We start from the raw sequence: 27,798 nt of genomic DNA on the forward strand, positions 1-27,798 counted from the left end.
GAAAAGTTATAAATTTATTATAAGTGCAAGTTTAAAAGCAATACTGTATTCCCCACTCAAGCACAAAGGATTTTGCCACCAGGAACCATTCAGGACAAGGAATCTGAAGTCAGCAGCAGTGAGAAGACATTTCAATAACAAAACTTAAAACCATATTTGATGCTGTTAAGCAAGATGCTTTGCCATGAAATCTCTGACTCAGCTTCTTCCCAGCAACATACCCCAACATGGCTACTTCCCAACAACACACCTCAATATAAAGCATGCAGCTGGAGATCATTTATTCCAAATCCTCTGTACACTTACCATTTTATCTTCTGCACAACATCTAATGCTGGCAGTAAGTTCAGATTATAGTAGCATCCTACTACTTCTGTTACACATTGGACCAGTTTGCACATAAAGCAAAACCAAAGCATGGCCAAGCAAGAACATATGAGTACTCACAATAAAAATTGTGGCCACTTCACTCTTCCCCGTGGTTTGGCTTATAGCATTATGCTTGAATGGAAGCTCGTGGCTTGTCCCCATCAGACAAACCATGAGTGGTAAGCCACAGGCAAACCTTGGCTACAGCTTGCGTGAAGCGAGACAAACCATGAACTAGGTTCAGAGGCAACACAGCTTATCTCTGGGTAGTGCAGCAGCAGAAAGCCCAAGAGAGGACCGAAGTAGCCATGATTTTTGTTTCTGTGACTACCCACACACTCATATGGTTCTTGCTTAGCCATGGTCTGGCTTACCGTTACTTGCAACCAGGTCATTATATAGGACTTCTATCATAACTTTCATATACACAAGTTGAGACATTCACCCCAGTATTATTCATCTTGTAAACCACTGGTCTTCAGCTGAAAGATTGACTCAAAAGTCACCAGGACCCACAAATCCATCATGTCCTGATCTTGGGTCACATCAATGGCACCATCAACATTTTGTTGTTGTTGTTGTTGTTCATAATGTTTAGCTTTATGAGAAAAAAGGATAGAAAGAATACTACTAAATGAAAAGGAGAACAAAGACTTCCATAGCCTTGTTCCAAAGCCATGCAATGGTGATTTCTGAAGGGAAAACCTTTGTCACTGCTGCATGACAAACTGCATCCAACAAAACTCTCACTTCTACACAATAGTTAGACACAGGAGCCCCACTATTCTCCTTTGCATCAAGTCACCATTGGGAGAAAAGAAGAAAGATGGTTGGCTACAAAAAATACGTGTTTGGATTAAGAGTGGTCTCATCTGTGACAAGGTTGAAGACCACCGCTCAAAATCACCCGGGCCTTCGCACTGTCTGAGAATAAACTGTGTAAAGAATCATGTTTAATGTGGAGGGACCCCTTATCTGGATGGAAATGGGACCCCTATCGACTATAAGGGAGCACTAGTTTTCGTTCCTACACCCGACTCTCCTTCAAAAAGCCAGTTCTCTCCATAACGCCAAACAAATGTCACAACTGGCAAAGTGCCTCCTCTTCTCACCACTAGACGACTCTTTCTGGTCAGCAGGAAAGCACGACACCCAGCCCCGGCTTCCTTTCGGAGAAGCCCATCTCTGGCCTAGACAGCTCCACACTTCGGTCAAGCCAGAAGTTGCCCCATCCTCAGCCACTCTTCTCACACCTTTACCCAGCCTCAGAGAAAGGAAGGAGAGGACCGGCGACCATTGCTTAGCCCAGGAAGGCCTAGAAAAGAAAAGCCAGACCAGGCCCTTGTGTGGCTGTAGCGGTAGAGCTAGAAAGCGAAGCAGGCTCACCTGTGAAAAGCGGCATGGCGACCGAGGAGACGAGCCTGGAGAAACGCCAGCAAACAGCAGGGGCGGTTCAAGGCGAGCAGAGGAAGCGAGAAGGAGCTCGAGCGGCGCGGTGCTTCCCTCCCTCGGGGTCTCATTCAAACCGGCCCCTCAGGATGACGCTGCAAGCAGGGACGGGTGCGCACGCAACTCCGGAAAGAGCGCCTAATTGCTGCCTCCAGCGGTCGCTGTTTGTCGTGGCCGCGGCGCTACGCCGCTTCGAAGAAAGGCGGGGCTTAGATTTCTCAGTCGATCCGCGACGTTCTTCTATGGGTACCATCCAAGTTAAGTGCGGCAAGTAAGCTTCAATTTCTTACTCCAACAATATACAGTATCAACATGAAGGGTACAGGTACACACTTAGCCATAATGTATTTTTCTTCCCATCTTCTTTAGCTTTGGGGGGATATTGCCTTGTTTTCCAAACTTTAAGGCTGAAATATCTAGACAAGGAAACAAACTCTTTATCTAGTCTTAATAGAAACCCAGACGAGGTAAACTGTCCAAGCTACTAAAATATTCAATGTACTCTGTTGGGTGCCACCTTGAGTAGCTTAAGAGACAGCCATGGTGATGAATTTGATGCCTTCAGAAGCTGATGGGGCTCATTTTTCCCAGTACTGAGCAAACTTGTGGATCTGCTCTACCGTAGCAGCAAACAGCACATGGACATTTTCATCTACCAGACCCTGCATGTAATGCACAGCCTGTTCATCAGATCCAGGCACCTTTAAATGGTCTTGTCTAGTTCAGGAGCAATGTCTGGAATGTTGGCGTTGGCCACGAGGGGAGAACAAGTTCAAAACGGGGAGTGCAACCCTGTTATTCTAATTTAATCCCTCAGTGGCTTTTGATACTATTGACTATGGTATCCTTCTGAGCCGATTTGGTGAGATGGGTATTGGAGGCACTTTTACAGTGGTTGTGATACCTGTCTCCAAGGTTGTTTTCAGATAATAGCATTCGATATTGTCTTTGGGCCCCCTGGCAATTGTGCTGTGGGGTGATAGAGGGTACCATTTTGTCCCCAATGATGTTTAACATTTATATGAAGCCCTTGGGAGCAGTCATCAGGAGATTTGGGGCAAGATGTTGGCAGTATGCTGATGATACCCAGCTCTATTTCTCTGTAACATCTGAATCATGAGACGCCATGCAAGCCCTGGACCAGTGCCTGGACTTGGTCATGGGTTGGATGAGCGCCAGTAAACTGAGTCTGAATCCTAGCAAGACAGGCACTGCAGTTGGTGGTTCCCGAGTTCATATAATTGGTCAGTTGCCTGCTTTTAATGGGGTCATGCTCCCTCTGAAAGATTCGTAGTCCGGGGGTGATCCAGGGTCCATCTTTGTCGCTAGAGGCCCGGGAGATCTCAGTGTCTAGGACTGTCTTCTCCAGCTTCAGCTGTTGCTGGAGCAGGATAGTCTGACTAGTGTTGTCCATGCACTGGTAATAGGGTTGTCAGGTCAGAAGCATCCCAAACCCTGAGATTTCAGGGGCAGGCCCCAGTGATGTAATGGGGGCAGGCCCTAGTCATAAACATGATATATTAAGCATCAACCACAGTTGCTTGGAGCATACCACTCAAACAAAAAAAATTCTCTGACCGGAAATTAAAATAGAAATCTTAGCTAAATGAGGGTGTTTCCAGGTTCCTCTGAAATGACAGGATCATTCCTTCTCACCTGTTTAGAGAGCCTGGCCAAGGAACATTTAATCTAGCCTACTTGCTTCTGGCAAGAAGGGTTTAAGTGCACTCAAGCCAGACCAGTAACCAGAAGGCCATTGTAGGAAGAAAGGCTAGTGTTGTGGAGATGTTAGATGGGAGCACTCAGGAGTATAGATGGATGCCCCGAAGGCTGCAATTCTAAACACGCTTACTAAGGGGCTAAGCCCCATAGAACTCAACAGGACCTACTTCTGAGTAGATATTGTTAGGACTGTGCTGTTGGTAAGGCTTGACTAGGGATCCTCTGCAACGATATCCGTATCAAAAGAAGGTTGGCAACCCCCTGCCTGGAATGCCCTGCCCGCCTTTTAACATGGCTGCTCCAAACCTTTTTACAGACTTGACTCTTCACTGCTGAGAAGTTTGAGAAATGAGTAAGAGTAAGAAGATTCTCTACTTTAGTATGTGTCTGAAATTGTTTTATATTGTTTTAAACTGTGTTTTAAATTGTTTTTAAACTGTGTTTTAAATTGTTTTTAAAATGTGTTTTAAATTGTATATCTGTTTTAATGTTTTTGATTGCTGTAAACCGCCCAGAGAGCTTCGGCTATGGGGCAGTATACAAGTGCAATCAATCAATCAATACTCTTTCCTGCTTACTCTGTGGGCTGCTATAAACTCACTTTGACAGCCAACCCAATTCCAGTGAGTAATAATTGACAGAGAGAAAACATACATAGTTTGGTCTACCTTCACAGGCAGTAGATTGGGAACAGCAGCAATTGAAGCCACACTTCCCGATATGCGAATTCTCTTTTACTGCTATTGGGCAAGAAACAAACCATCATACTTGTTTGTTTGAACTTTATTGCATATAGCCATAGACCTTTGCAAAACAGAGAGAAAAAAATTAAAATAAATAAAACATCCAAGTACAAATAAAACATCATGCAAATAACAAGATGCATCATCAGTGGATTTAAGGGAGTTGAGCTGACCACATGAAACCAATGTTGTTGCTTCTGTGGATGTAAGGGAGTAAAGTCACAGGTAAATGAAATGCAAAAAGACAGTGATGATTTCCTAAATACCATACCAACCAGAAGAAGATTCCTATGAGTAAGACAGATAACTCAGCATCCCACAACCAGTCAGGATTCCTAACCAAAACTAAAAAGAATCTTGACAGCTCTTAAGGCTCCAGCGACAAACTGGAATTCAGTGTGCCCAGACAAGTACAACCCTTTCCAGAACAGGCTGGACACCTAATTCCCAAACACTGGAACCATGCACCAATAGCACCTTCATCTTATCAGGATTCAGCCTCAGTTTATTAGCCCCTATCCAGCCCTTCACTACTTCCAGACACCATTCTTTTTTTTATCATTAATTTTTATTCAAATTTTCAAAAACATAACAAAACAAAACAAAAATAATTAAACAATAAAATAAAATGTTGACTTCCGATTTGTCGCAGATCAGTTATAGGTCTACAATATATAACAATCCTGTCTCTTAAATTATATTACAAAATCACTTTCTTCCAGTAGTTATCTTAGTTAATCATCAAATCTCATAAACATTACTTTATTCTTTCCACAAAAAGTCAAAGAGAGGTTTCACTTCCTTGAGAAATATATCTATCAATTTTTCTCCAAATAAACATATTGATTAATCCATCTCATCAAATTTGTTAGGTCCAATAATTTCAATAGCCATTCTTCCATTATCAATGTTAATTCCATCTTCCATCTTCAATAATCCTGTTAAATCCAATAATTTCAGTAGCCATTCTTCCATTATCAGTATCCCATAATAATCTTGCTGTCATAGCCATAGTCATATAATAAGAGTCTAATGGGAATTTCCTTTCTCACAAATATTTAATCCATCTCATCAAATCTGTTAAATCCAATAATTTCAATAGCCATTCTTCCATTATCAATGTTAATTCCATCTTCCATCTTCAATAATCCTGTTAAATCCAGTAATTTCAGTAGCCATTCTTCCATTGTCAGTATCCCATAATAATCTTGCTGTCATAGCCATAGTCATATAATAAGAGTCTAATGGGAATTTCCTTTCTCACAAATATTTCCTTGCCATCAATTCTGAATACGTTGCTGAAATATTGTTGTAAAGTCATATCTCTGTTCTTTTTTTTTTACATAATGCACTGGCACATCTCTTGAGAGTTTGTCCATTGTCCCATGTCTGTAGTTAATTCCATAGATTTTTTCTATGTCAAGCTCCATCACATCATTCCAGTCCAAAAATTTATCCAAGACATTAATATCTCTAATATCGTCATTAATTTCTTCAGAGACAACATTGAATTCCAAACAGTAAACTTTATCTCTAATATCCATAAAATCCAGGTCTTTTTCCAATTCCACATTTGTTCCAATCTCCAGGGCTTGCATCTTCTCTTTAATTTTTCTTTTCTCATCTCTGATCTCATCAATCTCCTCTCTCACAAGATCCCCTATTTCTTTAAGCTCCTGGTTCATTTTGCCAAATTCAATTTTCATCTCCATTCTACCCTGTCTCAGGGTTTGTTTCGTTATTTCAATCTCATCCATTATTTTCTGAAACATAATTACTTCCAGATTCTCAGCCACTTTCTTGATTGCCATTCTTAAAACCACGAAGAAAAAAGAAAAACCACTTCTTATTTCAGCAACAATTGGGTTAATATTTCAGGCCTGATGACATCACAGTGTAGACAACACAGCCTGCCTTATCTCTTATATGTTCAGGAATGCAAAACAAATTTAGTTCACAGCTTCAGAACAGTTAGTGGCGTCGTGAACAAGCAGATTCGTCAAAATGAAATAGACCAAAAAAAAATAGTCCCAGACATATAATACTCCAAAGTTCATAAATCAAATTTATTTATTTATCTCCTCGGAATAGAAATCCCTCATCCGTTTGTATCTTTAAAATTCACAATTCCAGGTCAGCTTTTTGCAATCAAAACAAAGATAAGCTTTTTCAATTTCTTTCCTCCTTAATTTCGTGAATGAAAGAGAAGAGTTATAACTCACCCAGAAATTCTTTATAGCTGATTCATTGACAAATCTCTATTTGCTGCAACAATTTAAACCAGATTAAAAAAATAGAAAGAAGAGTGCTTGCCTGTTAGAATCCGTTTTTCTTTGAAGAAAAGATGAACGTGTCGCTTAATCAGTTAGAGCTTGTTTGAAAATCCGTCCGGCATTGCTGGCTGAACCTTCTCTCATAAATTAATGAAATCCAGTCCTCCCAACTAACACAGGCTTTTGTGGTTAATCTCTACGTTTCTCCCTGCCCGGGAAAAAATCTTTACCAGTCAAAAAGAACGTTCTGACTGATTTTAAAACTGAAAAAGCTTCTTCTGAGACGAGAGCTTGTCTCAAAAGCAGGCACAGGCGAAGTCACCCTTCCAGACACCATTCTAACACCTTCACATCCTATCCTGATTCAGATGGAATGGAGAGTTGTGAAATGGAAAAAGATAAACTTTCCTTTGCTTATTCCTGAAATATCCCTGTTTAGTGCAGGGGGAGAATTGTTAAGAGTCTTTAACAGGTCACTCCTTCTCTCTCATCCCTTTAGTTTATCACCTGATACCCCAAACACAGGCAGGGGTAGGGAACCTCAGGCCCAGTGGCCAAATGTGGGTCTCTAGGTCTGTCTCTCTGGCCCTCAAAATTCTTACCAGGGCACACCACTCATTGGCCCTGCTTCCCACCCCTGCTGTTTTTGTCTGGCTGAAATGTGTCCTTGAACTCTGATAATGTCTAAGCGAAGGATAGAGGGGTGAGTGTAGAAACTAGCCTACTATAAAAAGGTAAATATTTCATTTTTTGTCCTGCCCTTTTTTTGCCTCTGGTCACACCCACCACTGGCATGTGGCCCTCATAAGGTTCCCCAAAAAGGAATGCAGCCCTCACCCAGTCCTAATGTTCTCTGTTTCAACTGCTCAGCCATAGATTTACTAGAGTCACCTTGGAAATGAAGAGGCCCTTCTTGGGCAGTTTTTCAGTTTTTAATGCTTGGGAGTGTTGCAGAGGAGGAAGTTCTGCTATTCACTGCATTTTTCAAGGTTCTATGACATTTTTGGTATTTGTGGTATATATGTGGCATTGAAATTCCTATATGATGTGCCAAATCTTTCTAGGCACTCAGGGATGGTTGAAGAGTAGGACATTTTGTCCTGCAGAGCAACATTTTGATCCTCCAGCCTCCTGGGAGATGGTAAGTCTGACTGAGCTTAGATTTGGATGGGAAAAGAAAAAACTTCATGGAGTCCTGCCTCATCAGTCTTTAATACCATCACTGTCCAGATTTGCCTCTCACAGAGAAAAAACCAGATCCTCAATAGCAGGGATAGCCAATGTGGTACCCTCCCAGATATTGTTTGACAACAACTCCCATCAACCCCAACCAGCATGGCAAATCATCTGGGAAGATGGGCCTTGTGGTCCAACATCTGGAAGGCACCACATTCGCCTGCTCTACAGAGTCAAGCCATGGTAATAGAAAGAGGAATCCTTGCATCTACTGGAAATAAGTAAGCATCCTCTTCTCACCAGGCTCCTCAAGAGGCGAGAGACTTCCCAGCAATAACACAGTTGAGGGTAACACCAAGGAAGTATCCAAGCCAGTCCAAATCAGAGTCCAAACAGAGTCTGCCACAACAAAGTGGTCAGGCAAGGAGCAATGTCAGAATAGTCCAAGGTCAGGAGCCAAGCAGTCTGTGAGCAATGCAGAGCAACAGCAGGTCCAGGGTAGCCAAGGAGTCAACAAGGGATCAGCCAACAGGTCAGGTACAGAGTTAGTGTATAGACATTATTCCAGCAGCTTTTCCAGCCTAGCACTGGAGCTTGCTGGAACCACACCCCAAACTTCAGCTGACTCACATTAATCACCTGTAGCAAGACTTGTACTCTCAAAGAGTCCTTTACTCCCGAAGAGTCTGGGCTTGCACTTGGGCATTCCTCTGAATGAGTCTGGCCTCCAGCTGGTGTTTGAGGCAATGCCTGTCCTTTGGCTCAGGACTCGTTCAGCCTCAATGTCAAAAAAAACTTGCCCTGGGTGCAGACGGCCCTTCCTTGGTCTCATCACAGGACCGTGGCTCCTCACCCTCAGATGGAGCCTGACCCAGGGCTGGGTTCCAAGACCAGAGCCTCCTGATCTTCCTCTGATGAGGACTGCCCTGGGTGGGACCTGACAGTACCACAAAGCCATTCTATGTACCCTTCTTGAGTAGATAGTGCAGTATGGCAAGTCTTTCAGCAAATAGAGCCTCACTGAAACTCTACCAGTCCCTGTATCCTCTCAGGTTCAGAATTTCTAAGACTCTCTCCCTTCCTTCCGTTACCAGAGGCTTGAAAAAGGCCACATGCTGTGACTGAGTTCTGTTGAGTAAAACATCAGGCCCACTAAACATTTACCATAGCTGGTTTTTCCAATTGTTCTCCAAGTCCATACTGGCTTTTTCCTCCCAAAATAAAATGCTAATGTTATAAAGAAGTAGATGTTGCAGATGTTTATTGCACTGATTATTGAGAGCACACTTCAGGGAAGTATCCATAATATTCTTAAGAAACAATAAAGAACTTACTTTAAGACTCAATTGGTTTATTGCAGCATAATGTTTACAGGAAACAACTACTCCAAATGATTCATGAAGTGGACTGATAAGGTAAAAGATATATACGGGTTAAGGAACACCAAAGAACAAACCAACACAGTGAAAACTAACAATACAGGGAATATAGAACAGATCTTGATACAATACATAACTTAAACTGGAGCATTAACTCACAATATACTGACATTGCATGGAGAAGGGATCTGGTGCCAAATCCAGAGCTGGAAAGGAATCAGGTTTTTACAGGTTCACATATAGGAATGTGCTCCTGAATATTACAGAATATGCCCTTGTGATTAAACCAACTGAACATCCTAAATTTAGGGCTTAGGCATAATTCTCCAGAATGTAGCAGGTGAAAATTCATGAAATGTCACCATGTGACATTCAGTAAAGGCCAATACTGTTCTGCATCAATACCTTTCTCCCTATCCTACCAAATTCTATATCAGTCCTACTTTTATTAAACTACCATATGGACATGTGGTTATGAGAATTTTTCATCCTCCTCCTAGGCACCCGTCATCCCCTCTACCAAAATTTTAAATCTGGCAAGAAGGCTGTAAATTGCACATTTGCAGGTAATGCTTATACCCATTTGTAAATAAACATTTATTTTCTATCCATCTTCATGGAAACAGTGTACAATTAGACAACTATAATCAAGAAAATACAATTAAAAAGCCCTCATCTTTTTGAACCAGGGGAAGCAAACACCAAAATCACTACCCATATACATGCTGGCCTTTCATTGTCCTCCCTTTAAGGTACGTTCTTCCTTTCTTCACTATGGCCACATCAGCCCCCAATTAATTCCAATGTTGACTCCTTGTAATGTTCTGGATCAGTTTTAAGTACTGAAAGTTGTCCATCTCTCTGCTCCATATCTTTTTTCTTGTTCCTCTTTATACCACTTCTTTCTCCTTGGCTATCACAAGCACATCTATTGTCTCATCTTCTTTGTCTCTCCCTCCCACTTGCTTTTTGCAACTTAAGCAATGCCACTCGCCATTACTACAACAGTCTTTCCTCTTGCCTCAAACCCATTCTCTACCCTTCCTCAAGGCCCACTTTAAGAAAAAACATTCCTGAACAATTCTGTGCTTCCTCATGGTCTCCTCTGCTTGAACCTAACTCCTCTTAATTTATTATCAGTCCTCTCTGGCCATTCCTATCTAATCTTCTTGTTAGGAGTCTTGTCAGGAGTTACTTTTGTATAGGGATAGCACAGTATCACTGACTTCCACAGAGTGCAGAATAAGTTTGACAGATGTCTATTATTAATCATGACTTAATTATAAATTAAAAATATATATGTAAATATTCTCAGAGCTGTGTACCTGGTATAATTTCCTTTTGATGAAAATCATTATGTGCTTACTAAATGGGATTTAACAATTCACCTATCAAAATAAATTCTTCAAAATCCTATGAAAGTTTTACTACTTTACCCTGTATTAAAATGTATGACATTATAAAAATGTAATTTAAAAAATTATCAAGTTTGTATCAGATTTAAATATGCTGACAGTTGTTCCTCTATTTGTAAAGCATCATAATTTCCCAAACTTCCTAGGAAGTGTATTCTGGAGAAAAATACCACAGTCATTTTCAAAATAGTTCTTCCATAAATTAGTTTTATTTTGTATTAAATGAGCACGAGTCATTACCATATTAATAACAGATATGCTTATTACATATCCATTGGTGTGGCTTTCAATACCACTTGAAACATGCAAATTGTCATGAAGACAAATCAGTTTTCCAGTGCTTCTTATTTAATACACAACTACAAAGCCGTTATAAATTACTGAAGAGGTATTTGGTTAAAAAAATAAAATAAACCATGTTGTTCATACCACAATAATATGCCTGCTACAAAGCAAGAGTTTAAATGTTTCAATTCCTGTATTATCTGGAATTTTAAGGAGTTCTAGGTATTTTTAATTCATGGTACAAGCATTTGCTATTTATGATCAAAATCTCTTTTGGTAACAGGTAATTTCATTCAAAATTGTACACTTGAAAATGGAACTAGCTTCTACAATACTGTGATCAATAAAACGATTGACACATAATAAGTATTTGAAATTTCTACACGTATTTGACATGGCAGTAAAGCAATTCTCAGATTAAGGCACTAAAAGGGCAACATCCATTAAAAGTGTTCTAACAATAATTTACATTTCAAACAGTGCATACATTTTGTGGGTTGTATGTATTTACTATACTTAGCATTTCAAATTGTTAATGCAATACGTTATATAAATCATAGAAAAATTATGTACCAAATATGTTTCCAAACTTGGTTGTTTTAACTGTTAGTTTCTAATGCCTCTAGAAGTAAAATTCTGTATGGCTTGGCAACAATGCATAGATTACATGTAATTACTCATTTTCTCCCCCTTTACAAATTTGCAGAATCAGTATTTTGTAAAGCAAAATATTTAACATCTTGAGCTGTCTCATAATGAATTATTAGCATTAACAACAATGCAGAAAAGGCACAAGTGATTATATTTGTTTTCAAGCAAATTTTGCTGTTTCTTCTGCACAACTTTGAGTCCTCAAAGAAATTTCAGTTCTTCTCAGTTTGAGATACCTTCTTTCTCTACTCACCTGTGTGCTTATCTTGATATAAATATCCATCCCACAGGGTAAAATAGTCCTCTTATTTCTCATTGATATGAGAAAAGCTCACTGCATTCCATCATGATTAACAGGCATCTTTATTTTTTAGAAATTCAAAAAGGCAGCACTTTAACCTTATTTCTAGCTAAGCTTTATTGGCTTTTACTTGCATTACATAGTAATAATTACTCTAATCTACCTTAAGGCAAACCCGCAATAAGACACCCTCAGTGTGCTTTTTGTGCCAAAGCATGGAGGAGAGAGTAACAGCAGTCTTAGCCCTGAAGCCAGTGATAGTTGCATTGGAACAACAACCAGTCTGCACTGCTCGCTGGTAGAAAAAAGCACAGCTTTCTCAGACTGAGTCCTGCCAGATTCCATGGAGCACTGCATATAATGTTAACTATAATAAAAGGAAAAAAGACACCATTAGAATTGCCTCAGCTTTGCATTATGTCATTTAGTTAAACAGGCCAACAAAATTTTAAATATGGTTCTGGAGCTAAGTGTTTCAGAGGCATGTTAGAGCAATATTATATTTGATATTTTGCACAGAAGGGAGCATTAGCAGAGACCATCATATATAAATAATTAAATATTTAACTTTTTTTTTACTGTGTGCATTTGTGTTGAGAAGCTGTAACTGGCAGCAGATACCCAATGCATTAAGGTGAAAATAGCAACTTTGCCATATTGACTGCAAACTGTGTTAATAAAATGTATATTTGCTATTTTAACAGATTTTTTTTACTTTCCTTTTTTTTACTTGGCAGTTTGAATATGGGAAGATAATAGATTTTGTTCCTTAAGGCCTATTGTAATTTTTTTAAGCTTCACTTTCTGGTAATGAAATGAAAATATTTTCACTGATCCCATCTTGGACATCTCATTTACCCAAGAAATGCACGCATTTAACAATATTGTCAGTATTTTTGGTAATATTACAACTTACAAACTATAAATAATACAGAATCCTGAAAATGTTCATATATGCTTTACTCACTAGTACAACTCAAAGGTCCATGCCTAATCTAAGATACTTTAATCTCAACATTTCTAAACTGCTTCAAAGTGAAAAACTACCAAAGTAGTCTACAATAAGATAAAACATAAAACATTACAGACTCAATAAACTAAAGGCAATTAAAACGTTTTCTACAATTGTACATTATTATTCCATAAAATGACTGGGTCACACTTCAGGGAAACCCTTATTAAATAAAAAAGCCTTTGATAGCTGCCTAAATGTTAAAATGCTAGATGCCTGTCTAATTACAGTTGGTAACTTATTACAGAGGGCTGGAGCTGCAACACTAAAAGCCCAGTTTCAAGTATATACTAATTGCGCCTCTAGGACATGTATTCTCAACAGAGTTCCATCTGAGAAGTGACGTTTTGGGCAGGGATATATGGGCAGAGGCAATTGTTCAGGTAATCTGGTCCCGAGTTGTTTAGGACTTTAAGTGCTAAAAGCAAAACTTTGAACTGCACCTGGTAGCATACTGGCAGCCAATGCAGGTCACTCAGAAGAGGTTTTACATGGTGTTGATGGGGGTGCTCCAGCGAACAACCTAGTTGCTGAATTCACCAGCTGCAGCTTCTGGACTAATCCCAAAGGAAACCCTACATACAGCTCATTCCAGTAATCCAGTTTTGAGATTTCCAGTGCAAAGATCACAGTGGCCAAGCTATTTCCATCCAGAACGGTTGCAGCTGTCTTCAACAACAAAAGCTGGTAAAAGGCACTCCTAGCCACTGAAGACACCTGTGTCTCAAGTAACAGAGATGAATCCAGGAGTACCTCCAAACTACGTTCGTGTTCCTTCAGAGCATATGCAACCTCCACCCAAGAAAGGTAACTGACAATTCCCCCAGACAAAGGAACTACTCATCTACAGGGCACTCATCTTGCCAGGGTTTAAGCTCAGTTTATTGACCCTCATCCAGCCCACCACTGCACCCAGACACTGGTCCAGAGCCAGCACAGCCACTGCTGATTCAGATATTACAGAAAATTAGAGCTGTGTGTCAGCATATTAATGACACTTTTCTCCAAATCCCTTAACAACCACTCCCAAGGGTTTCATATTTATATTAAATAGCATTGGGAATAAACAGTGTCCTGTGGCACCCAATTACAGAGATGCCAGAGTACCAAAGAGCAATTCCCCAACATTCTCTGGAACCAATCCTACAGGTCAGATTGATTGTAAAATAGTGCCCCCAATGCTCATCCCACAGAGTTGATCAGGAGAACACCATGGTTGATAGTGTCAATAGATGCAGAGCAAGTGAGCAGAAGAAGCAAGGCTGTACTCTCCTTATCTCCCGATAACGTCATCCATCAGTGTGACCAAGGCTGATTCAGTCCCCAAATCAGGTCTGAGCCCAGACTGAAATGGGTCTACATGATCAATTTCATCCATGAGTAAGTATGTTACATATCTGTTTATAAACTTAATTGCAATTTGTTAATGGCTTTTCTATTTGGTCAGAATGATCTTAAGTTTATGGTAGCGGGCAAAAACTACACTCGGAATTAAGTTTTATGAATAAAGCTACAAGGCTTTGTAGCCTCAAACTCTAGGTGTGAATTATACTCCAAAAGAAGAACAATATATGACTACATTGTTTAACAGTAAATAATTCATTTTGGGAGTCTGAGAGCAAGAGTTATTCCTTGTTGGACATGTTCAACTTTTGTTTCCCTGCTACTGTCTAAGAAAGCTTCCAAGGGAACCAAGACAACTTATCCTATTATTGCTGGAACTCTCAAGAATTTGGGGTTTTTTGGTGGCACCAGAGCAAAAGCCTATTTTCTGCACTTCAAGGCAGGTGTGAGCAGGGAGAAACTGTTACTGTCTTCTCTTATTTCCTGCAGAACCCTGTTTCAAAAGAAATGACAGTTCCCATCCAAACAGAGAAGAGGAAAATGTGTGTAAAAGGGGCAACAATAAAGGGAATTCCTCTGACATATGCAAAAGCAGTTACAATTTTATTTATCTTGTTGGGCAAGATCTTAATGCTGATCTCGCTGTGCCACCTCCCCAGGTAGGACACAAGCTGGAATTGGACCCTGAATCAAGTGAGGAAGGAAAATACATCCAAACACAATAGAACTTTGATCAAAGGTTACTGGTCACTTTTCTAAAGAGGGACTTCATATGTAGAGTTTGCATTTCTCTTACAATGTTGATAACATTAGCACATACAGGTAGATCTTGAAATGGAAAAAAGGTTCATCACCAATAGTAATACTTATCATTTATAATCTTACAACCCTGTAATAACACTTAGAGAGGCTTGCCTTAGGCCACCTAGTGAATTTATACCAAATACAAGATTTGATCTGGGGATGTTCTGATTTGTAGATATAGAACTATAATGTAAACTTATTTAATGACAAGTTTAGGTGAAGGGGACAAAACTGTATCCAACGTTACAAAATGGTGGATCTAATAAGTGGTATGAGGGTGAAACTGTTAAAAGATATAAAAGTCTAGTGTCTAGATGGGAGACTGCATAGGAGCCCCATGTAAGTTGCTCTGATCTTCCTAAAGAAAGAACAGGATAAATTAGACAAACTATCAAATAATAAAGAAAGATGTAGTATGAGACACTTGTTCTCTCTAGGAAATATTAAGGCAGTACAATTAAAACAAATACTGTGAAACTGTGACCAAATGAATATTTTCACTAATCTTATTTATCCAAGAAGTGAACATATTTAGCGCCGTCCAAAGTTAGCACAGACTTTTCTCAGATTAGGCTACGTTGTGGATAATAAAGCATAAATCTTCAGCATAAGAATAGAGACGGGTTAGAAAAATGTACTTTCTCTAAGAATGGAGTCCGTCACCATAGCGTATCCTACACAATAGAATTCTGACTGTTGTGAGGATATGCATACTGTTTTGTGACAAACAGTATCAAGAGTTGAAAGCACAGAGCTAATGAAGATTCTAAGCAAATGATATGCAAAGTTCAAAGAAACAAAAGCCACAGAGCTCTCCAAACGGTCAGTCTGAGAAATAATATTGATTTTCTTATTCTATGAAAGCTCCTTCATTATGGGAAGAAAGCAATTCTGCTTTCTTATTATTGTACCATGCCAAGAGCTAGGGTTTAAAAGCAAAAGCTACTCACCAGTAACTTGAGTTTTCTGAATGGGTATTGTCCCCCACAGATCCATACTCCTTTGACCTATTGAAATTTAGAAATGAAATTTCACGACGATTTCTGATGTGCTGAGTACGGACTGTACATTCCATATTAAAAATTGTGCACTAGGAAAAGTGATCTAAACACTAATACTGAATAAAAAAAGGCAAGACCTAATGCAAAGTTTCAACTAATAAGACAGTGGGAAAAGGAAAAAAGATTTAAAAAAAGAAAATGTATTTTTCTCCATAAATAGAAGTTTTGTATTTCCCAATTAAGGATTAAAGAGACTGTAATCTGTAAATGCTCAGGATCTAAGCAGTGAAATGCAAAGATGAACGTTCTAAGAAGATAGCTTGAATGACTTCTGAATAAAAGAAAACCTTTAAAGGAGGTGGCAATTCTAATACTGTAGATCATTGTCATTTTTGTAGAAAACTAGATTATTTTCTATCTGAGCCAACTGGTTCACTGAGTAACCTCTATTAACTATATGCATTTCTGAAAAAAGAATATATAGTGTATCCTTTTTTCCTGTCTTTATATGTTTAGTATTTGTGCACTAATTAGAGCATGATGCTGAAGAAATAAGACTTGTATGATTTTTTTAAAAAAAATCATCAGAAAATAAAAATAGTCCCAGGAGGAATGAAATTAAATTCAATACAAAACTAAAAGGTATTAAATAGTTCTAAAATGTGTTTCTTTTATTTCTCCTCCTGCTCTTAAAATGTTCAAAACAGTCTAAACTCATAAAATCATGATAAAATTGCACAACCAAGAACATTAAAACACAGTGCTAAAAAAATTACACCCATCCACAGCCTAGTATATTATGGGATGTTCAGGAGCAGCAGAAAAACATTATCGTAACCTTATTTTTAAATTAATATATACATATTTGTATATTTCCATCCAGTATTAGTGAATCTTAAGGCTCCACTTCCAAACAAATGTACATATGTATCCGCCTTACTGACTTCAGCAATATTCAAGTGTTAGTAGATCGATATCAAGATCAGAACATTTCCATTCCATTTCATCCATTGGTGATTTTGCTTTAATTTTATGTCTCAAGTTATCTGACTTGATTTTGAAAAATACCAACCTAACCAAAAGTGAAAAAATGACCATTCTCTCTACACATCAATAGATTATAGAGAACTCCAATGTTGAAATATATATCTGCCCTTTCTAATAATTTCCCCTACAGTTAAGAAAGTAATTCTCAGCAATTGAAGATAACAGATAAGCAAGCTAGCCTATTACTAGTGTCACAACCAGATGATGTTATGCTTAAAGACCCTTATCCATGACTAGGAGGTTGTGAATCCTATTGAAATAGGGTGAGAAAGAGTAAGAGGACAAAGCAAAATTTTCTAGTTAAAGTGAATCAACACTTCAGAATTCCTCCAAGGACCATGATGCTATGGGAGAAACTACTATGGATATGAATTGTCAGAGCATGGAAAAGTTACTTTTTTGAACTTCTATCCTGAATCATCTAACGTGCTGGCTGGGGCTGATGGGAGTTGTAGTTCAAAAAAGTAACTTTTCCAAGCTCTGGAATTGATGAAGTATTGCCCTAACCAATGTAGCTAAATGTTAGATGATTCAGGATAGACACAGTACTTCTACACACAGTGCATAGTTAAACTATGGAATTCACTCCCTCAGGAGGCAGTGATGGCCACCAACTTGGATGGCATTAAAAGAAGATTAGACAATTTCATGGAGAAGGCTATCAATGGCTACTACACATGATGGCTCTGCTTTCCCTCCACAGCTGGAGGTAGTATGCTTCTGAATACCAGTTGCTGGAAACAGGAGGGGACAATGCCCTTACACTCAGGTCCTGCTTGTGGCCTTCTCGTAGGCAGCTGGTTAGCCAAGGTGAGAATAGGATGCTGGACTAGATAGTCTGATCCAGCAGGCTCTTCTTAAGTAAGCTACGTAACTCATTATCTCGTCAGATAATACAGATTCAGATATGTGTATATACTACAGTGAAGAAAAATGTAATGCTGGAATGAACACGTAAAAACTACAAAGAATGTCAGCATCAGTCCAGGCACAACTTTAGGCTCTATGTTTACATGCCCCAGTAGTTGACTCAGCAGTATATTTAACTGCTAAACTTTTGAGTCACATCTTTATGGTCTACTATATCCTAGAATTAAAAAAACCCCATCACATATTTTATACGTAACTATTTTTTTTCAATATTGAAGTAATCATCTATAAATTACCCTAGACATATCATCTGGTACACACAAAAAGGTATCCGGAACTTTACTGAAGAATGCAAACCCTCTAGTAGTATAATATAGGAAAACACAAGTGAAGAAGTATATTTAAAAGTGTCAGATCTGAGGAATACAACTGAGTACAGCAAATGTCTTTACACCTAGAAGAAAGATGGCTTGAAGCTTAAATGAACTGTTCACATGAAACTCAAAATTAAATTTAACTAAGATTACAATTTTTAAGATTCAGGTGGAAGAAAGTAAGAGTACTAATATCCTAAATAATAATAAGCAGTGGTTTAAAATACATGATATCCTGTTTCTGTGATGGTGTTATTATGGAATATTAACATTGAGAAGATGCTCCCAGGCAAATTAAAACATCACTATCAAAGTATTTAATTATACAGCCACGTGAGTGGCAGCATACTATAGCCAGCATGGATTTTTCACATTCCACAATGTTAAATTGAAAACAACCCCCATGCCATTCTGCTACTTCCCATAAACTCATTTCAAAAAACCTTACAAAACTTACAGTCCTGACCACAGAAACGCTTGCTTAACAACTCTAAGTTTTCATGGCAATACACAAAACAGAGAGAATAGAGGATTCAGAGTGTAAAACGAGAAAAAAATCCAGACCCCTGTTGGACTTCTTTGTCAGTGGTCTCATAATTTGTTGAAATTAGTTAAGGCATGCTCACAGGCTATCTGTAATCCTATTACTGACCTTGCCCCATACTTTGACCTTCATCTTCTGCAGTTTAAAATAAATTTTAAAAAATGCTTGGCTGATTTTTAATTAATTTAAGAAATTTAACATTGAAGTCTATTATAGCGTTGGGAATGCTCAGTAAGGATCAACTGTCAGTGTTCCAAAAGCCAGACTCACAGCTGCTTGGCTTGGCTTGGCTAATCAGGGGAGAGGAGAGGGGAAGGAGGGAGGAGGGGAAGGCAGGTCTGATCATTTGTATGCTTAATGAATTCCCTTCCCCTTCCTCTCTTCCTTCTTCCTCCTCCCCTCCCCACTCCAGCCCTCCCTACTCCTCCTCCTCCTCCTCCATGGTCAGTTTCACCTATTCTGATTGCACAGGAGTAAATCCCACTGAACTCAAGCATGCAATTGAACAAACCTGCCATCACCCCTCCCCCCTGCACTTCCTCCTCCTCCCCTCCCCATCACCCCTGTGATCAGTTTCACCTATCCTAACCATGACTGCAAGGGAGTAAATCCCATTGAACACAGTAAGCATGCAAATGATCAATCCATTCTCAGCAAACTTGCACAGGATCCCATTTCTTACCTTCCAGATTAAAAAGTAGAGAAATTCAGTACTAGCCAAAAAAAAAAAACACCTTTGCAGTTTAAGAACGTACCTATAGCCAACAGATATTTCTATCAAACTTTAAAAACAGGGAAATTGGGCAGCTATAGTGAATGTACCAGGGGAGCAGGAGACCTGACCTCTCTGAGATATTGTATTATTGTTTCATTTACTTGAAAAAAAGTTTACTTATCTTTATTCAACAAACAACATACAGGTATAGTATGTTAAAGATTAACTTTGTAGCTCTTTTTATCAATAAAATCATAAATCTTCATAATCGTTTTTTGCAGAAGCTCATTCTTAACTGATAGTAACGCAAGTGAAGTTAGTTGTTTCTGTCCCATGGTTGATCTAAGAGAGTTCTTTATATGCTTCAACTTTGAAACAGAGTGCTTCTCTTCACAATTCGTTCCAAAAATGGCAAGACATATTCTACAATCAATGTTGACATTTGGAAAACTTGTCACCAACTTGTCTGTTATTTGAGCAATGACAATTTCAGCCACAGATTTCCTGACAACATACATATGTCAGAAAAACAGAAATTCATCTGTGAGTGCATGCTTGAGACTTGAAGGATAGCTCTATTCACACCCTTGCTCTACAGGTCACTTCATCACTGGAAATAGACATATCCACAAGAAAATACTGACTCTGGTTTGAGCGCCAGTAACAAATTCTGTACATAATCCTTATACCTTATAACGGATAAACATATTATTGAGATGGGCAGACGGTGAGCAGCGTACAGTACACTGAATGAAAGGTTTGGTTATCCATCCTAACTTCATACGAAAACAAACAAAAATAAAAGACAGTTTCTCGGTTGTTTGCCTTGTGTAGTCTCCTTGTAGATGGATGGTGTGAGTTCTTCTGTGTGGCCTTAAACACATGAAATTTATTGTGAGTGTCACCAAAGCGTAATAAAAGGCCATCATACAACTTAATGACAGTGCACAACTCAATACCATCCTCCTGTAGAGCTTTATTTACAATATTAGTCAGAGAAAGCAGCTAGCTCTCCCTCCTCCTTAGGCTTCAATTTGTTTCCTGTCTTCCCTTGAAGCCAACCACTTGATTTCAGCTCTCCTCAACTGTATTCTCCTCTTCAGGCCTAACTGATTTTTGGAAGTTATGCTGTGTCTTTCTTTTGTTTTGGGCAGTGCGAGTAGTGTGCCTGTCTCAGTCTGTTTTTGTACTGTTAGTCATTTGGTTTCAGTTGAGTATCTTAGATTCAAATGTCCGGCTATATTTTACCTCAGTTTGTGTCAGTACCTTACCCAGTGTCCTTAATTCTTGGATTTTTTTGCCCTTTTGGGTTGTTTTTCCAAGTATTTTCCTGGCTGTTCCAGTGAAAGTATAAGATATTTGGTCATTTGTGGCCTGTGAGCCCCATCACAACTATGGGCAAAGTTTAAAAACGAGGTCCACCATGCCTCTGTGCTCTGTGTGTGTGTTGCACCCTAGCCCTGCTTGCTTATTGGCCATAGCTGTTGATTCAGCAGAGAATTTGGCAAGTGCCAGGACTAAGGATGTGTTAGAATTGTCTAATTTGGATTTGGTACTGAATTTTCCATTAATTTGCTTGTTTGCTATCATTGCGAATTGGATTTTTATGTAATGATTTTCCATGGCTATTTTCAGAAATTGATTTAAAAAAATCTGTGTCTAAAATATTGATATTAATATAAAAATTTTCTGTATTGATATTTCCTTTAAGAATATTGATTTCCTTTAAAATATTGATATTAATATCAATATTTTTTGAGGGGAAAATATGGATTGGTAAAAGTAGCGGCTAGTGGATAAAGAACAGGTTCGAATTGATACCAGCCTGTTAGGTCAACCAGCACTGGCCAATGGATCCCATCCGTAGCCAAGACCCAGGTGGGCTTGTCAGGAAATATCTGATCTTCTGAGATGGTATCCACCAGCACCTGCCCAACTAGAGCCTTCTGCCTCTGCTTTTTCAGAGAAGCCCTTGCCTGAAACTACAATGGGAGAACAGCCTTGACTGTGCATACCTTCCACAAATAGAGCAGGCCTGGTATGAGGGAGGAATCCATTTAAAAGTGCAGGTCAGCAGAAGGTTCTTGGCGCTACCTCCCAAATGTCACCAGCAGATAGGTACACTGCAGAGCTGTTATCCCATGACCGAGATATGATGGAGGTATTGCACACACCCCTTCATCACCTGGTGATGAATTTCTGGGTTTTTCAAGAGTCCCCTTCACCACCTGTCCTTGCAAGAACCTCAGCTGGTCTCCCTTTTGTTTGAGTGAGGATGTGTTAAAATAAATCAAAGAGACACATTTACAGGTTCTCTCAGCAGAGCTTCATGATCCACCTAGGACTCTACAGGCTGTTCCCACTACCTCCATGGGTCACTCATCCCACCAAACATTAAAGGGACCCCACAAAAGGGCATGGGTCCAGGTTATTTCTCACACCTTCTCTGAATTAGTATGGTCACCAAATCAGCACTTAGGGGGCAAGTCCTAAAAAGAGGTGGATGCACCTAGACAGCCCCAGCCTTGACCCTCTGGCTCCTTTTCTGTCACCTAACTTAGGACCAATGAGTCTGAGATGAAGGAACAAGCCTCCAGTAGGCTGCTTCAAAAGGCATACTACCTACCATTATTGTGTAAAATAATGTCATTATCATCTCACATCTGAGCAGGGTTGACTGGCTCTGCCAACCGTTTGAGAGCCATCCCCTTCATGCTCTCAACAAATCTGTGCTGTTTCCTGTCTGGGCATGGGCAGACACTCCTGCATTATCAGTGGCTCTGCTGTTTTGTCTTTGGTGACCAGTAGGCCGATTCTTCTGTAGAAACTTCACAGACAAGCTTGGTAACAGGCTGGCCATTTTAGTGCAGCTTTAATTCAGTCTCATTATACTGGAGTACATAATGCAAATAGGTCTAGTTTCCCTTGTTCTTGCTTTGATGGCTGATGTTAAGTCCCTTTAGCCAGAGTTTGTCAACTGGATAAATAGGTGGTAATCAAAGATTTGGGAGATTGCAACAATCACTCAGGAGTGATGCACAAATGCCCACTACAGGTTTTCCAGCCCTGAAATTTCAGGAGTCAAGGAGTGGGGTTATAGAGTTGTGTAGTGTAAACAATGCAGAATTGGGTTATGATGTGTCAAATTGTGGTTATCTGGATCTCTGGAGTGTTCCCACTGCATTGAGGGGTTATAAAGAGCTTACCTCAACCATGTCAAACTAGAGGTTAACTGCATCAGTTCCTCGGAAGCATAAGGGGTGAAATGGTCCCTTGGACCCACCTGAAGGGTGATTTTCACAGGTACGCCTGCCATCAGATTGGGTACTACTGCCATCTAGCGTCCGAAGGCAAGAATGCACTAGAGTCAAACCTGGGGCTCGAGCCCCTCCCACTCCAGTCTTCATGATGGCGAGTCCGAAGTGGTAAATCTGAAAGGAATCAAAGGGCAAAAGCCCTAGCAGCAAGGAAAATACACATAGCAAATAACATAAAGCTTGCAACATAAGAAGGTTTGACTAAAGAAAATGAGACAGAGCTCAAGGCCTATAGGCTGAACTATATACAAAACACTGAACAAATTTCCCCAGAAATCCCCCACAAGGGAGGGACGTGATGGCAGGCGTACCTGTGAAAATCACCCTTCAGGTGGGTCCAAGGGACCATTTTCCACAGGTAGCCTGCCATCAGATTGGGATATACCAAAGTAGCCCCCCAATGGGGAGGGATTCCTAGGAAGTTACAAATCAGGAATGACAGGTTGGAGGACACGTCTCCCAAAAGAAGCGTCAGCTGAAGCATAGCAATCAATTTTATAATGCTTCACAAAGGAGTTAGGGGTAGCCCATACCGCCGCCCTGCATATGTCTGGAAGAGGAGCATCAGTTAGGAAAGCCGCCATAGTGGCAGCAGACCTGGTCGAATGGGCCGTGATGTTAGACGGCACTGGCAAATTAAGTGACTGATATGCAATAGAAATAGAAGCCCGAAGCCAACATGACAAAGTGGATTTGGACACCTTTTTTCCCAAAGTTCTCGGATGAAAGGATACAAATAATGCGTCTGTCTGCCGGATGTCCTGGGTACGAGAAAGGTAAACTTTGAGTGCTCTCCTAACGTCCAGCGAATGCCAGGCCTTTTCGAGGGAATGGACAGGCTTCGGACAAAAGGATGGAAGCACAATGTCCTGGCTACTGTGGAAAACCGAGTTGACCTTAGGGCAGAAAGACGGATCCAGCCTCAGGACTACTGAGTCCTTATGGAAAACGCAGAGATGATGGGCCGAAGATAAGGCCTGTAACTCCGAGATCCGCCTAGCGGAAGTGATAGCCACGAGGAAAAGGACTTTGAAAGATAACAGTCTGAAAGGCACTGCTGCAAGAGGCTCAAATGGAGGTCGCTGTAATGCCTGCAAAACCTTGGAGAGGTCCCAGGATGGAAAGTGATGACGTACAGCTGGAGAGAGTTGGGTAGCTCCTCTTAAGAAGCGTTTGATGAGCGGATGAGCGCCAAGGGGTGCGGCCGATGAAGAAACAGACAGAATTGACGAAATGGTGGAGGCCTGTCTACGCAGAGTGTTTGGTCTGAGTCCCAATGTCATGCCTCTGTATAGGAACTGTAGAACGTGCTGTACAGTGACTTGGGTTGCCGAAAAACCTTTAGATGTGCACCAGGTGGAAAAGGCACGCCAGGTACTCTGATAGATTCGAGTAGTTGACGGTCGCCGTGACGTTAAAATAGTGTTTATGACCCCTTGAGAAAGACCAGCAGTATTCAACTGTGTCCGCTCAAAAGCCAGGCTGTCAGGCTCCGCCAATTCGGGTCCGCATGCCAAACTGGTCCTTGGGAGAGAAGATTCGGCCTGGTTGGAATGGTCCAGGGATCCGCCATTGACATCGAGAGGAGGTCCGAGAACCAGGGTCTGCGAGGCCAGTAAGGTGCTATGAGTAAAATCATTGTCTGTTCGAGTCGGAGTTTTGTTAATGTCCTGCCTAGGAGGGATATAGGCGGGAAGGCATACAGGAGTCCCTCTGGCCATGGTGTTGTGAGAGCATCCACTGCTTCCGCCGTAGGCTCTAGGTACCTTGAGAAGTAACGAGGCAGTTGGCAGTTGCAGCTGGAAGCAAAGAGGTCCAGCGAGAGGGGGCCGAACCGCCGCTGAAGGAAGGAGAACACAGCCGGATGAAGCTTCCATTCTCCCGGGTGTACCTTTTGCCTGCTGAGCCAATCGGCCGTAATGTTTAGAGTTCCGCTGAGATGTTCTGCCCGTAATGACAGGAGATGGAACTCGGCCCAGTCGAAGACTCGTGTCGCTTCCTCCTGCAGAGCCCTGGACCTTGTGCCCCCCTGTCTGTTGATGTGAGATTTCACGCAGACATTGTCCGTTCGAATAAGGACATGTTGTAGGGCGAATAGTGGCTGGAAGTGTCTGAGAGCCAGATGAGCAGCTCTGAGCTCCAGCCAGTTGATGTTGTGATTTTGGTCCTGAGTGGACCACACGCCTTAGACAAAGGTGGAGTTGCAATGGGCTCCCCAGCCGGATAGACTGGCATCCGTGGTGATTAGGACTCTGGTTGGGTCCCGAAACAGTGTCCCCTTGGTGAGGGAAGTTGTGGATACCCACCAGCGGAATGATCGCTTCAGAGATTGGCCCAGAGGGATCAAGCGATGGTTGGACTTGGAGATGTCCGCCTGAAAGGGAAGGAGAGCCCATTGTAATGGTCTCAAATGATGCCGGGCCCACGGAACAATGTGGATTGAGGAAATCATTGCCCCGAGAAACTGGGCCAGAAACATGACATCTGCTGTGGAACGATGTAGAAGTAAGGTTGCCATGGCTGTAATGGAGGCAATCTGGTCTGGGGATAGAAAGAACATGGCAAGGGAGGTGTCCAGTATTGCCCCAAAGTGCTGGAGGCGCTGAGTTGGCTGGAGATGACTCTTTTCGGCATTGATCAGCCAGCCGTGATTGTGTAGGGTCTTTAGAGTGAACTGGAGCTGCCTGTTGGCCAAGTCCCGGGAGCCTGCTCTGAGTAGAAGGTCGTCGAGGTAAGCATAAATATGGACCCCCTGAAGTCGAAGATACGCCAGCATGGTGGCCATCACTTTGGTGAAAACTCGGGGGGCCGAGGAGAGGCCGAACGAAAGGGCCCGGTATTGAAAGTGGCGGTGGCCTAGTGCAAATCTCAGGAACCGTCTGTGACCCGGGCAAATTGGGATGTGTAAGTAAGCGTCCCTCAGGTCGATGGATGCGAGAAAATCCCCCTGTTGCAGAGTCTCTACAATGGAAGCTAGAGATTCCATCTTGAAGTGGCAGTACTTGACAAAGCGGTTGAGGCCCTTGAGGTCTAAGACCGCCCTCCATGTGGAGTCTCGCTTGGGGACCGTAAAGAGGACGGAGTACACACCTTGTAGCCGTTCGGATGGAGGAACAGGCTCTATAGTGGCTATCTCTAGGAGATGTCGTAGGGCGCCTTGCATAGCCCCCTTGCGTGCCCTGGAGACGGGGAAGATGCAAAATTTGTCCGGTGGTGTCTGCCAAAATTCTATATTGTAGCCCTGGGTGAATAGAAGCCTGACCCAGGAGATGTTTGTCAAGTTTAGCCAGCTGCTGGAGAAGAAGGAGAGTCTGCCTCCAATGGGGATGGAGTCAGAACTGTCTGCGCTGACGGGTTCCTCTGCCATATGCCTGTCTGTTCTGGTATTGGCCCCTGTGTGGAAAGCGTTGTCTAGACCAGGGTGCCTTGGAGGGACGGAAATCTGTAGGCCTGGTATCCCATCCTCGTCCACCAGGTCGTCCTCTCCGAAAGGGTTGGAAGGAACGGTAAGGGGTAAACCGCCACACGGGTCTGCGGTCATCTCTTTTGGCCATAGCTAGTGCAGGTTTACGATTGTCCTTGGGGTCGACAAGGACTGATTTGAGTGCGTCCTCGCCGAATAGCATAGATCCCGAGTATGGGGCTAATGATAAGTTGGTTCTGGCAGTCGAATCGGCGTCCCAATTTTGGAGCCATAGAGTACGGCGAGCTACAATTTCGGCCGCAAGTGCGCGTGCACCGTGATGCGAAGCGTCTAACGTGGCGTCGGACACAAAGGCAGCCGCCTTATGTAACTTGAGTAGACTTTTCCTTAGTTTGGCGGGATCCAGGTTGGGGTCATCAAGGAGATCCTCTACCCACATCATAGAAGTCCGTGAGAAGATAGAGGCGGTAGAAGAGGCCCGGATGGAATGAGCGGAAGCCTCATGGATCTTACGGAAGACAAAGTCAAGCCTCCTCTCATAGGGGTCCTTGAGCTGAGATTTGCCTTCCTTCGGGAGGAGAGACCGAGATACGAGATTGGAAATGGGTTGGTCCACCCCCGGGACGTTCAGAAAGGACATGAATTCCGGGGCAAGGGTATAGAGTTTGTTGGCTAAGGATGAGGAGCGACGTGGACGAAGAGGACGGGCCCATTCTTCTCTGGTCAGTTTGTTAATGGGGTCTGGCACGGGAATGAAGTGCTGCACTGATCTGGGGGATTTGAGAACTCTGGCACCCTTGACAGGGGGAGCAACTGGTTGTATGAGTTCTGGTTGAATGCCAAGAGTGTCCATGACTCTGCGTGATAGAGGAGGAAAATCCGTCTGGTCTAAGATACCTCCTCCTCCTGGTCAGATTCCCCACTCCAATCATCCATGTCAGTCTGAAAAACGTTCATGTAGTCATCAGCCTGAGATTGCTCTACGTCCAAAGCACCCCTGACAACATCATATGGGTTAGGAGAAGGTAGTGGAGCATCAGTATTGTCACCAGGTTGTCTCGCAGAACTGCGCTGTCGCGAGGTTCCGGGCTGAGAGGATAATTGTAGAGGAGGCTGAGGTTGGGATAGGCACCCCAGCAGCTCTCGTAGTTGGTGCAGGAAGTCGGAAGTCAACTGTATGCCTGGAGGAGTGGAAGACGGTAGGGCCTGTTCCTGAAGGTGAGGCTGCTCAGGCTGCTCAGGCTGAGTTTGAGGAGCTAGGCTGGGGAATCCTACAAACTCCTCCTCTGAAGACTCAGAAGGAGACTGGAAAAGCACAGGAACGGCTGTATGGAGGGGTTTCTCCGGAATTGAATGTGATACATAGCGTGCCCTCTTGGCCACCTCGCGACCAGACAGGTGTTTAGTCTTTGCTTTTGCCTTGGCGTGTTTATGTTTAGCTGGCTGGCGTGGTGATGGACAACCTGCTTCAGGGGATATTGTCACCTCAGGGATCAAATCCGCCATGTCAATCTCTGAATCATGCACACAATGTGGAAGGAGCGGTGACGGGGCTAAGGTAGAAATAGTGTAGGACAGAGTAG

At 41.7% G+C, this 27,798-nt stretch overlaps 2 protein-coding genes and 1 long non-coding RNA gene across 6 annotated transcripts in view; 1 reads left to right on the forward strand and 2 right to left on the reverse strand.

Annotated features, from left to right (window-relative positions):
- USP14 (ubiquitin specific peptidase 14) overlaps positions 1–1,974 on the reverse strand; it is a 34,455-nt gene extending 32,481 nt beyond the window's left edge. The window contains exon 1 of the mRNA XM_061596741.1: positions 1,756–1,974. Coding sequence (XP_061452725.1) covers positions 1,756–1,771 — 16 coding nt within the window. The 5' untranslated portion in view covers positions 1,772–1,974. The remainder of the gene's footprint in view (positions 1–1,755) is intronic.
- On the forward strand, positions 1,838–14,957 carry LOC133370432 (uncharacterized). 2 transcript variants are annotated; one of them, XR_009759130.1, is made up of 3 exons: positions 1,838–2,143; positions 13,969–14,155; positions 14,609–14,957. It is a non-coding gene; the product is annotated as an uncharacterized LOC133370432 (long non-coding RNA). The 2 variants fall into 2 exon arrangements; XR_009759129.1 differs by having other exon boundaries at positions 1,838–2,089.
- ROCK1 (Rho associated coiled-coil containing protein kinase 1) overlaps positions 9,067–27,798 on the reverse strand; it is a 194,678-nt gene continuing 175,946 nt past the window's right edge. For 2 of the 3 annotated variants that reach the window (XM_061596599.1, XM_061596617.1), the window contains 2 exons: positions 15,874–15,930; positions 9,067–12,130 (listed from right to left, as the gene is read on the reverse strand). In XM_061596599.1, coding sequence (XP_061452583.1) covers positions 12,127–12,130; positions 15,874–15,930 — 61 coding nt within the window. In that variant the 3' untranslated portion in view covers positions 9,067–12,126. The remainder of the gene's footprint in view (positions 12,131–15,873; positions 15,931–27,798) is intronic. The other variant, XM_061596608.1, reaches the window with a different exon arrangement.

The sequence above is a fragment of the Rhineura floridana genome, chromosome 1, assembly GCF_030035675.1.
Source record: "Rhineura floridana isolate rRhiFlo1 chromosome 1, rRhiFlo1.hap2, whole genome shotgun sequence".
Taxonomy (NCBI): Eukaryota; Metazoa; Chordata; class Lepidosauria; order Squamata; family Rhineuridae; genus Rhineura; species Rhineura floridana.